At 53.4% G+C, this 12,098-nt stretch overlaps 1 protein-coding gene across 1 annotated transcript in view; it reads left to right on the top strand.

Annotated features, from left to right (window-relative positions):
* LOC103196424 (ras GTPase-activating protein 4) overlaps positions 1–12,098 on the top strand; it is a 35,225-nt gene that overhangs the window by 22,967 nt on the left and 160 nt on the right. The window contains exons 17-20 of the mRNA XM_007940167.1: positions 4,769–4,906; positions 5,306–5,441; positions 7,717–7,837; positions 11,910–11,959. Of these exons, the coding sequence (XP_007938358.1) occupies positions 4,769–4,906; positions 5,306–5,441; positions 7,717–7,837; positions 11,910–11,959 (445 nt within the window). The remainder of the gene's footprint in view (positions 1–4,768; positions 4,907–5,305; positions 5,442–7,716; positions 7,838–11,909; positions 11,960–12,098) is intronic.

Here is a 12,098-nt window from a genome sequence, read left to right as displayed (position 1 = left end):
GCCAGTCAGATGGCCCATCAGGCAGAGACAGCCTCACGCCACCAATGGGACTTCCACCCTGGGCAGGGTTCCCCGCGGTTGACTCTGCCCCTATCAGGGGATCCTGTATTTTCCCCTGGGCGCTTGGCAGCTGTGGGAAGCACTTGTAGCCTCTCATTGTGACCATCTGGGAGTACCTCCTGTGGGCCCGGCACCTGTTACCTCACCTCATCATCTCAGTCCTGCAAGGTTGGGGTGTCATCCTATTTCATGAGAACCAAGGCTCAAAAGTGGCGCCAAAGCTCCTTGGTAAAGAGTGGCGGCACTGGGACGAGTCCACGTGACTCTGCAGCCCGGTTCTCCTGTGATGCCTCTGCTTGCCAGGTGGGGAGCCGGGACTGGGTGGTAGTCAAGGGCTGCTCCATCTCTGACCCTCTGGGGTTCTGGGGGGATGCGTGAGACAGAAGTGGACCAGGATCCAAATGACAGCCTGACTAGTAAAGACTGCTGGAGTGAGCAGGGAGGTTGGAACAACCAGGGAAGTCTTCCTGGAAGAGGTGAGGACATAGAATCACTGACTCTCAGCATTAGATTGTTGTTGTTGTTATGTGTCATCAAGTCAGCCCCGACACATAGCAACCTTTCCTTGGGTTTCCGAGGCGGTAACACTATGGAAGTAGATTGCCCAACTTTCCTCCTGAGGAGTGGATGGGGTCCCAGAAAGCATCCTGTCCAGTCCTGTCTGGGTCATGGATTACCTCTCCAAGATCCCCCCCAACCAAAGACTTTGCTTGCATGCTGCTGATCACGGGGAGCTCACTACCGCACAAAACCCCTTCTGTCTTTGCAGTCCTAAGCTGCAGCCCGCTTTCTTGTGTCTTTCTTCTCTGTTGTCTGCTTTGCCGTTGGGCAGCAGAACCAGTGTGTCCCTCCACCCTAGCACAGTGGACACCACAGCCCTGAGAGCATGTACTTCCAGGGCCCCAAGGCCCTGAGCTTCCAGCTAATCCACTGGGAGGAGATGGGAAGTCTCTCACCCAGTCATCTTTAATTTTTTTTTTCTTTATCAGACTTCATAACATGCTTTAATTTGCCAAGTTCCTACTTGGACTGTGGCATCCAGAACTGGCCACCACGGGTGTGATCCGCGCACTGCAGAGTCACATCCTTGATTCTGGCCATCATCCCTTTACTGATGCCGCTCTGAGTCACATGTATTTTTTAGTTCCATGTGACAGTGGTTCACACTCAACCTCCTACTGACTACTCAAGTCATGTTTATTTTGCTCTTCAGAGGGGAAAAGAAGAACCCTTTAACTCAGGAGCAGGAGTTTGGATTTCTGTCTCTCCAGCTTCACCTTGTTGAATTCAGCCCTTGGCACCAGCTGACTAGGATCCTTTTCAGTTCTGATCCTGAGAGTGACCCTGGGCCTGGTGCCCAGGCTAGAGCTGAGGGCCGCGCTTGGGGCTGCTGCTGAGGCTTCCGGGGAGCGGGGGAAGGAAGGTCCCCTCCGTCAACAGTCCCCCTCCAGGATGCACCGCGCCTTCTCTTGGTTCTGTAATTTGGCTGAAATCAATGAACTGTGCTTGGAGGGGGAAGGCCTGGCGACACCCCCTAGTGGTGGCTGATTTCCTTTCTAGCTTCCTCTTGGATTTGATTAAGGATCTGGCCCAGCATTCTGCTTGCTTCCTTGCTTGGCAGAATTCGCAGCTGCTTCCCTTGGAAGCCCACCACGTGGCTCCTGTCTCTGGCCCCTCTGTGCCTCTCTTGAACCTGGCTTTGGGGTTGTAACGGCTACTGGTTCCCCCCCACTTGGTGCTCTCTTGCAATTCCGTGTCCCTGCTTGCAGCACTCTCCCGTTCCCACAGGGGCAGCGGGTCTGAAGCAGGTCTCTTCTGGTCCTCACTGGGGTGACCTGTAAGCACAGGCCTCCCATGTTCCAGTGTCTCTAGCTCTGGGAACCTCACTGGCTCTTGTGTTCCCCTTGGCTTTTTCTGCAGCCCAGCCCAGTGTGGGCACTGGCTCCCGACCACCTGGTCGGGCCCACCCTCTGGACCACCTGTCCCTCCACATCTTGTGTAGACCCTCGGGCAGCGGCCCCCATCCCTGCCTTCTCTCTGCCTCCTCTGCAGTGGGCGCACCCCTGCATGAGAGCACTTCCTCCGGCCGGGCACAGGACCCCCCGACTCCCTCTGCTCTGTGCGTGTGTGTCTCTGCGTGTGCGCGTGTGTCTGTATGTCTCTGTGTCTGTGTGTGTCTGTCTCTCACCCCAAAGCTCAGATGGGTGTCCTCAGACTTTCTTCCAGGCTTCCCACTCCTCTCCTCCCAAGAGATGGCCTCTGTGGTGTTTGTCTCTGAGGCCAGTGGACGTGACAGGCCTTGGATTCCTGGCTGGGGGTGTGGGTCTTACCCTGAGGGCCTCGAGGACTGGTCCTTCCACTGAGGGGGTCCTGGCGTGAGAGCTGATGGGAGGGTTTAGGAGGCAAGAGCAGGGCTTGGGGGCTGGTAGCCTAGATTTGGGGCCCCTTTGGGGATGTGGGTATTTTTATTTTTTTAACCTTTCCCTTCACCCAAGTTAAGATGCGTCTGCCCTCTACTTAGTGGTTTACCCTCCCTTCCCCCCCCACCATTGGTAACCATCAAAGAATAGTTCTTTTGTGAGACCGTTCTGTTACCACAATTGTTGTCTCATTTTCTGTGAAACCCTTTCCTTGACGTTGTACACTAGTGGTCTCATGTAATAGTTGTCCTTTTGGGATTGGCTGACTTTACTCAGCATCACTCCTCCAAGTTCATCCGTGTTGTGAAATGTTTTGCAGGTTCCTCGTTGTTTAACGGTGTGTGGTATTCCATTGTGTGTATGGACCATTTGTTGATCCATTCTTCCATCAGTGGGCACTTACATTGTTTCCTTCTTTTTGCTGCCGTGAGTAGTGCTGCCGTGAACGTGGGTGTGCATGTAGAGGGACTGTCCGTGTCACGACTCTTACTTCTTTGGGACATATAGCTACTAGTGGGATTGCTGAGTCAAATAGTCTTTCTGTCTCCAGCTTTTTAAGGAAGTGCCTTACCGTTTTCCACAACGGTTACACCATTTTACAGTCCCACCAATTGTGTGTGAAGGTTCTTCTTGTTGTTGTTATGTGCCATCAAGTCGGACCCGACTCATAGCGACGCCTCCTTGGGTTTCCGAGGCAGTATCACTACGGAAGTAGATTGCCCAACCTTCTTTCTGGAGAGTGGCTGGTGGGTTTGAAGCGCCAGCCTGCTGGTTAACAGTTAAGTGCCTTAGGCACTACGCCACCAGAGCTCCTGTGTGAAGAAGGTTCTAGTCTCTTCAAACCCCTGCCAGGATTTTTTTTTTTTTTTAAACTTTGCTATTAGTGCTGAAGGAGCTCTGGTGGTGTAGTGCCTAAGGCATTGACTGCTAACCAGAAGGCTGGCGGTTCAAATCCACCAGCCACTCCTCGAAAGGGAAGGTTGGGCAATCTTAGTTCCACAGTGATACTGCCTTGGAAACCCAAGGAGGGGTCGTTCTGAGTCGGATCCAACTCGACGGCAGTGAGTTTGGTTTGGTTTTATAAGTGTTGAAATAGCTCTGGTGATGTAGTGGTTAAGACATTTAGCTGCTAACCTGAAAAAGCTGTTCCAGGGAAGAAAGATGGGGCAATCTACTTCTGTAAAGATTTACAACCTTGGTAACTCAATGGGGGTCGCTGTGAGTCAGTAAAGACTCAATGACTGTGGGTTGGGTTTTGTTTGGGTTTATTAGTGCTGGGGTGAGATGGTACTTGTTTTGATTTGCATCTATCTGATGGCTAATGAGGAGCGCTGGTGGTGCAGTGGTTAAGCGCTTGGCTGCTGACCAGGAGGTCACCAGTTCGAATCCACCAACTGCTTCGTGGGGGAAAGATGAAGCAGTCTGCTTCTGTAAAGATTGACAGCTTCGGAATCTGTATGGGACAGTTCCACTCTGGCCTCTAGGAGCGCTGTGTCAGATCAACTCGATGGTAGTGGGTGGGTTGCTGGCTGATCTCTTGTGTTTGTTGTCTGCCTCGATGTCTTTTTGGGTGAAGTGTCTAGTCACCTCTTCTCCCTGTTTTTTAATTGGATTGTCTTTTTGTTGTTAAATTGTTGAAGTGTTCTATAAATTTCAGAGATTAGCCCCTTGTCTGATGGGTCGTTGCCAAGTTCTTTTTTCCCCAGCCTGCAGGTTCTCTTTTGACTTTCGATGAAGTCTTTTGATGCACTAAGTGTCTGGTTTTCAGGAGGTCCCAGTCATCCCATTTGTCTTCTGGGGTTTGTGCAATTTTAGTTGCATTTGACAGATGTGGGGGTTTTTCAGGCCCGAGCGGCTCTCTGTCCCACGTGGCTTTTATCAGATTCTGTTAAACAGCATCGCGTCTCACCCAAAGAGGCAGGAGCAGAGGTGACTTGGGAGATTAGTGAATGTGGCGAGGCCTGGGGCCTGGTCCCAGGCAGGCCTTGCTTTCAAGTCCCTGGGGAGTGCTGGGTGGCCAGAGGTATTCCAAGTCACAGACCTCCCAGGACTGCCGGGAGCCCGGGAGCCCAGGAGCCCAGGAGCCCAGGCTCCGCCCCTCCCAGTTACAGGGCTCCCTGTCACCATCTGCCTGCCCTCTGTCTGGCTGAGGTCACTCCTGGGAGAGCTGGGCACTAAGAACCCACACTGCAGAGGGGAGACAGGCCTAATGATCGGAGGCCGAGTGGGGGAGAGGGTGACTGTGTCTCAGCCGGGCCCCTGACCCTGTCTTCCCCTGCCGGCCTCAGAAAAGCTCCCTCATCAAGCTGGCTAACATCCGGGCAGCAGAAAAGGTGGAGGAGAAGAGCTTTGGCAGCTCGCATGTCATGCAGGTCATCTACACGGACGACGCCGGCCGGCCCCAGACGGCCTACCTGCAGTGCAAGGTGCTGGCTGTGGGCAGGGGCCCAGTGGGGCACCACAGGGCTGGGGTCTGGGGGTCTGCCTGGGTGGGCTGGAAATGAGGAACGAATGTCTCCCATCCGCCATCAGCCACGTTTGGCACAACAGGATGTGTATCTGTGTGTCCATGTCTGTATGTCCTGTGTCTGTCTGTCTTGAGTCTCTGTGCCTGTGTGTGTATCTATGTCTTTGTATGTGTGTGTGCATGTGTGTGTCTCTGTCTGTTTCTTTTGTGTCCATGTGTCTTGGTGTATGTCTGTGTATGTGTCTTGTATTTGTGTCTGTATGTCTGTCTTGTGTCTGTGTGTGTCTGCATCTGTCTGTGTGTGTGGCTGTGTGCCTGGGAGGCCCTGGCCCTTGTCTGATGAGGTCACACCTTGCAGTGTGTGAACGAGCTGAACCAGTGGCTGTCTGCACTGCGGAAAGTGAGCGTCAACAACACTGGCCTGCTGGGCTCCTACCACCCTGGCATCTTCCGCGGGGACAGGTGGAGCTGCTGCCACCAGAGGGACAAGACAGGTGGGGGTGGAGCCTGGCCACAGCAGGCCTCAGGCTCCCTGACGGGGAGATGTGGCCAGTGAGCGCCTCCTGCTGGCCTGGCTGGGAGCCACACGGGGGAAACTAACCTGAACAATGCCAGTCCCTCCAGATGTTGGGGGGAATGAGGTCCATGGACAGCTAGCTTGGGAAAAACCCCAGATGTGTGTGTATGATGCACCATCAGGACATCAAAGGCTCTGAGGAGGCCACAAACTCTTAGAATCAATCCTGTTTCTAACGCTCTTTAAACTCAAACTCATTGGACAGGGACTCTTCTTGCCCAATGAGTTGCAGAACAGTGCTCCAAGGAGCACGCTAGGATGCCCTGCCCGTGAGTGCTGGAGGGAGGCCCTGAGCTTGCCCACTTCCGGTACCAGGAGCTGAGCTGGGCTGGGGAGCGCCCTGAGCCTCAGGCACTGGAGGGGTGGCAGGAAGGAGTGTCTGGAAGAACCTTCTGGACATGGGCTCTGTCTGTGCCGCCCAGTACACCAGCCCCAGCCACAGCTGCTGACTCTGGAAATGTGGACAGAGCAAATGAAGAATGGGTTTTTTTTTAAATTTTTTTATTGTGATGTGGGTGAGTTTACAGAGCAAATTCATTTTCCATACAGCAATTCATGCACATTTTGTCTCTTGACATTGACTGCAACTCAACTCCCTACAATGTAGCCGCTCTCTTCCCACTTCTTCACCATAGTTACACCTCTTCCCTATGTCCTTCCCTCCATGAACTCCCGCCCCCCTGAGCTGTCTCCCTGTGCAAACACAGTAGCCCTTCTATTCTCCCATGACTGATCACTCCAAGGAGTGTATCTGCCTGATGTAAATGTTCAGCCTATATGCCTGTCTTTTATTTGGCTGGAAGCCATAGGAGTGGGTTCAATTCAAGACCTGAAGGATAGCCAGGGGCCATAGTCTCAGGGGTTCCACCAGGTTCCATCAGACCAGCAAACCTGGTCCCTGTTTTTTTTTTTATGATTTTGAGTTTTGTTTCACATTCATTCCATCCAGGATCTCCTACACAGATCCCCCTCCGAGTGGTAGCCAGGCACCATCTAGTTCTGGTCTCAGGGTCATATAGGCTGAGGATTGCATGGTCTGCCAGTCCCTTGGACTAATTGTTTCCATGCATTTATGGTTTTCTTCATTCCTTTTTGCTGTGGACGAGGAGAGACCCATCCTTGTATCTAGATGACCACTTGCAAGCTTTTAAGATCCCAGTTGCTACTCACCAAAGTAGGGTATGGAACAATGTTTTTGTATAGTATGAAGAACAGGGTTTTTAAATTTTAAAAATTGTGTTTGATATTAATTGACTTAGATTTGAGTAGCCTCATAGAAGTAGCCTCAGTAGGTGGCTACCTTACTGGACAGCACAGTTCTAGAACCTTCCAGACTGTCCCCCTTATCTCTAGCTGCTTTGCAGAATGCTTGCTTCCCAGAGTACCTTCAGCACTTGGAGCCCCTGCTCTCCAGGCCAGGCCTCAGCCCCCAAAGCCCCATGGAAGCTGTCAGAACCTGACTCACTTGTTCTAGACCAGCCCTGGATGGGGAGTGTCAGCTGTTGGTGTTGGGGTGCCACCAGGCCACCGATGCTCTTGAAGGGAGTTTGTTCCCTTTCCTTGTGTAGAAAGTTCAGTCCAGCTACGGTGCTTGCCCACAGACAGACCCCCCTCCAGGGCCCTGCAGGGTGGCTCTTTACAAGTGACATTGGGGCTGGCTGTCCTGCCCTGTAGCCTCTGACTGTCACCACTGAAGTGACACTGTTGGTGAAGTGGGGCCTCACCACAGCACTGTGGGCAGGGCCTGTAAGATGGAGGAGACCAGAGCTCAGAGAGGGCAGGTGATTTGGCCAAAGTCATAAGGCCAGTGAGTTGCAAGGCTAGCTCATTCCAAGGTGTAGACTCCCTTATGGCCCACTTGACCATGATCTTCACAGGTAACCTTCCACGTTACCCAGATTTCCAAGGTGCATCTTGCCCAGTTCCCACACTCAGCAGTCATGTATCCCACATCCTGTGGTTCAGGAGTTTCTGCCTGGAACGGTGTTTTGGGGGGCCACAGGCATGCCTGGGCTGGGCTTCCCTAGTTCTGTTCTGCACTGGGGGACCCAGGTCCATCCCTCTTACCCTCTGGGCCTTGGTTTGCCCACCTCTACAACCAGCAAGACGGACTTGAACTCAGCTAGTGCCTGTCCCTCTTCCCTGCCCACAGGCAGGGCCAGCCTGTAACCCTGGCCTCTCTCTGCCCCCAGATCTGGGTTGTGATAAGACTCGGTCACGGGTGACTCTGCAGGAGTGGAATGATCCTCTCGACCATGACCTGGAGGCCCAGCTCACCTACCGGCACCTGCTGGGCGTGGAGGCCACACTTCGGTGAGGAAGCCTTTGCAGATCACGCATGGAGAGCCGTGCGTGCTGGGGGACTGGACTCAGGGCTGCTCTGAGTGGGCACTGAGGTCACTTCCCTTCTAACCAGGCACATCACCCCCTGCTCTTGGCAGCCACATTGGGGAAGGGGCACCCAGATCTCTGCAGATCAGGACGGAAGCGCCAGGGTGGTGGGAGCCCAGGGTCAGGGCCAGGCTGCTTCTTGCCTCCCAATATCAACTTCCCATGGCGCCTTAGGAGCAAGGCCTGGAGGGGTGGTGAATGTCCTCCCTGTTTGTCATTGCCACTTCCAGAATTCATCCCTCCACCCCCTCAAAGACCATTGAGCTCCCACTGTCAGTCTAGAACCTTCTGCTCACCTGTCAACTGCAGCCACCTCCTGTGGTGCCCTGGCTCCCTTTCTTCTGCACTCCTGCTCCCTTGTTGGGTAACCTCATCCTTCACGTAGGTGGTGCATTCACATCCTGTCTTCTCCGAGGACCCTTCTAGAGTCATAGTCGTCTGCCCACCTGCGCCCGTACTCCCATGGCTACACCCTGGAGCGTGTCATTCTTCTTGCTTCACTTCAGTTCACGTCATGTATTGGTTCTTGTTAATTTGCAAACACTGAGCCAGTAGGTATTCTTATCCCCAATTAAGTCAGGAAGTGGCAGAGCCAAGAATCAAACCCGGGCCACCTGGCTCCAGTGCCCATGTCCTAACCACTGCACCCTGCTGCCTTTGGAGTCTCACTGACTCCAGAACCCTCCAGCCACTCTCCTCTCCTTCCCTCTCACTTCCTGTGGTGTCTGATGCTAACAGACCTTCCACCCCACTGAGTCCTCCACCCATTGACCTGTCTGTGGTCCTCTGCTGTATCAGTTTCCTATAGCTGCTGTAACATCACCACAAGCTTGGTGGCTCCAAGCAGCATGCCCACTCATCAGTTGTTGACATGGTTAGGTAGCAAAGATTGGGTCATTTTTCCGCATTATGCAGAAACAAGAGGGTGACCACATCAGATTAGAAAATGGAGAATGACTGTATCTTCACCTAACTTCCAAATTACATCATTACATAACTTCTAAACCACTGAGAATCATGGCCAAACCAGAGTGACATATAACCTTTACCATCACAGCCAGTCTTACTATCTCGTCACACCTCAGCGTTCATACTGCCAGACGTGCGGCGTGAATGCACAAAACAGTTGGATGGGTTTTTACTGTGGTTCTAGGTGCGAAATGTCAGATGACGAGGTAGTCGGTGAGGAGAAGGTGTGCACATTTACTCTCTTACGGTTCTGGGGTTCAGAAGCCTAATTCACGGTGTCAGCAGTGCTGGTTCCTTCCGGGGGTTCTAGGGGAGAGCCCATTTTCTTCTTTTTTCATCTTTGAGAGGCTCCCTGCATTCCTGGGCTTGTGGCCCCTTCCTCCACCTTCACGGTCAGTTCCTCCAGTCTCTGATCCTGTCATTGCACTGCCTCCCTCTTAATAGGACCCTTGTGAGGGCATTTAGGGTCCCCCTGGACAATCCAGGAGTATCTTCCTGTCGCCAGGCCCTTAATCACATCTGCAAAGTCCCTTTTGCCCTAGAAGGTAACAGATTCTGGGGCTTAGGTCGTGAATTTCTTTTTTTTTTTTTTCATATTGTGATTTGGGTGAAGATTTACAGAGCAAATTCACTTTCCATACAGCAGTTCACATACACTTTGTCTCATGTCATTGACCACAGTTTACCACAATGGATCCATACAGCAGTTCACATACACTTTGTCTCATGTCATTGACCACAGTTTACCACAATGCAACAGCTCCTCTCCCACTTCCTCCCCATAGTCACCTCTTCCCAGTGTCCGTCCCTCCATGCACTCCTGCCCCCTGAGCTGTCTCCCTGTGCATAAGCAGCCCTTCCTTCTCCCATGATTGTTCTCTCCAAAGAATGTATCTACTTGAGATAAATGTTCAACTCATATGCCTGTATTTTGTTTGGCTGGAAACCACAGGTGTGGGTTCAATTCCAGACCTGAAGGGCAGCTAGGGGCCATAGTCTCAGTGGTTCCACCAGGCTCTATCGGACCAGCAAACCTGGTCCCCACCGTTTTTTTTCTCCCCTAGGACATGGATTTCTTGGGGGGGCTGATCACGTCGCCCACCATCTGCCCCCACTTCCCCACTTTTACAGTGTAGATCCCAGGACCCGTCTCTGAGGCCTGTGTTGGGTACATCCTCCTCGCCCCCCTGCTGCCTCTCTGTGGTTAAGCCTCATCATCCCTGGGTAACCCAACCCTCCACCCACTTCTTGCCTGCACTCAAGCAGCTCAGTGAGTCTGGAGAAAGAGTTGCTGGCCCCACTTTAAACTTTTTACCCCAGGTCTCAGGCAGTGCTGCTGCTGCTCCTAATCTGTGTCCTCTGTCAGGTTGTCCTGTTGGCTGTCCCACCGCCCCTGATGCTGGTGGCTGTTTCTCAGTTCACCACACAAATGAGCACAGCCAAGATAAGACCCTCGCCTTCCCACGGCCCGACCCGTCCCACCTGCGTCAGGACGTGGATGGTCTGTGGTCTTGTTCCCATGCATGAACTACATCTTCTCCCAAGGCCACATCCCTTCTCCTCGTTCCTTTATGCAGGGACGTTGCTCCTGACGTGGTCGCCTCTCTTGTTCATCATCAGTTTTTTCTTGGTCTCCCCGATCATTCCATCAACACAGAGACCCTCTGCCGTCAGTCCATCTGAAAACATGAAGCCCTCCCTGGACCCACATGCCCCTCAAACCACTGCTCCGTCTCCCTGCTCCCTGGGTTGCAGAACTTTAGAAGGAATTATCTTTACTCTTTGTTCTTTCTCAAACTCAGTCTGGACAGGCTCATGCCCTACCAGTCACCTCCATGTTTCCAGGTCCGATGGGCACATCTTGGCGCTCCCTGCTCTTGGCCCATCACAGTCATGGGCACAGTTGGCATCCCCCACTCTAGACACATGCCCTTGACTTCCAGGACCTGCCACACTCCTGTGGTTTTCTTTCTCTCCTCCTCTTCCTCAGTCTGCCCCATGCCTTTACATATCATCTGTGACCTATGGACTCCGACCTCTCTCCTTCCTGAGCTCCACACCAGTCCAGCCACCTACCTGTCATCTCCGCTTGGATATCCAAACGTTATCTCAAACCTAACTGTAGACAGTAGGGCTCCCCATTTCTCCACTTCCAGGCCCCTTCCTCTCCTAGTCTCCTCTCTGTAAATGGCACCACCGCCTACCTGGGTGCAAAGCTAGGGATCATCCCTGGTTCCCCTCTTTCTCTCACCTGCCACATCCATCCCCTCAGCAAGTTCCCTTGGCTTCACGTTCAGAATAAATCCAGAGCTGACCTCTTCTCCCTCCACTGCTACACCTCCAGTCCAAGCTCTCCCATTTATGGCCAGGACAGTGCAGTAGCCTCCGAATGGGTCTTCCTGCCACCACTCCAGCCTTACCACAGTCCCTAGAGGGACCTGCTAGAATGTGACGCTTGATCACGTCCTCATTCTCCTGCGTGAAACCTCTAACAGTTTCCCATCACAGGCCCTGGCCCCTGGCTGTTCTTCCAGCCTCTTCTCCTGTGGCCTTTGCTTCCTTCCTGTTTCTGGGCCTCACCATGGTTATTTGCACCCCAGGGCCTTTGCACGTGTTGTAGCCTTTACCTGAGTGTTCCTCCCCCAGGTGCTCCCATGGCTCGTTCCCTTACCAGATGCAGGTCTCTGCTCAAATGCCCCCTTGTCTAAGAGGCCTCCCCTGAGCCCCCTGCGAAAGTTACTCCCCCACCCGCACCCGCCATCACTCTTGAATCTCACGAGAGTCTTTCTCTCTGAAGCTGTGTTCTACATGAACTGCCTGCTCATCTGTTGCCTGTCTGTTGACTGTGAGCTCCGTGAGGGCAGGACTCATTCACGGCTCTGACCCCAGGATGGAGAACAGAGCCTGGCACCCTCAGACAATGCTGATTGAACAAATGAGTGGGGGCAGGGAGGGAGCTGGTTCCGAGGTTGACGGGTTCAGGGGGCCCCAGGTCACCAGCCTCCCCATCATTCTTCCCTCACAGGGAGAAACACCAGGAGCTGAGGGGGGCCACAGAGGCGGGCTCTGGCCCAGGTAGGTCTCTCCATCTGGGACTCACGTGGTGCCCTGAGCCCCCTTTGGGGGAGTCGCGGCCAGGATCTGTATCCACGGGGCTCCTCAGGCTGCACCCAGGGCCCTCTTGCCTCTGGGATTGGCGCTGGCTGGTGAGAGG

The sequence above is a fragment of the Orycteropus afer genome, unplaced genomic scaffold, assembly GCF_000298275.1.
Source record: "Orycteropus afer afer isolate SDZICR_OR568_19922 unplaced genomic scaffold, OryAfe1.0 scaffold00006, whole genome shotgun sequence".
NCBI lineage: Eukaryota > Metazoa > Chordata > Mammalia > Tubulidentata > Orycteropodidae > Orycteropus > Orycteropus afer.
This window is presented reverse-complemented; position numbering and strand designations above follow the sequence as displayed.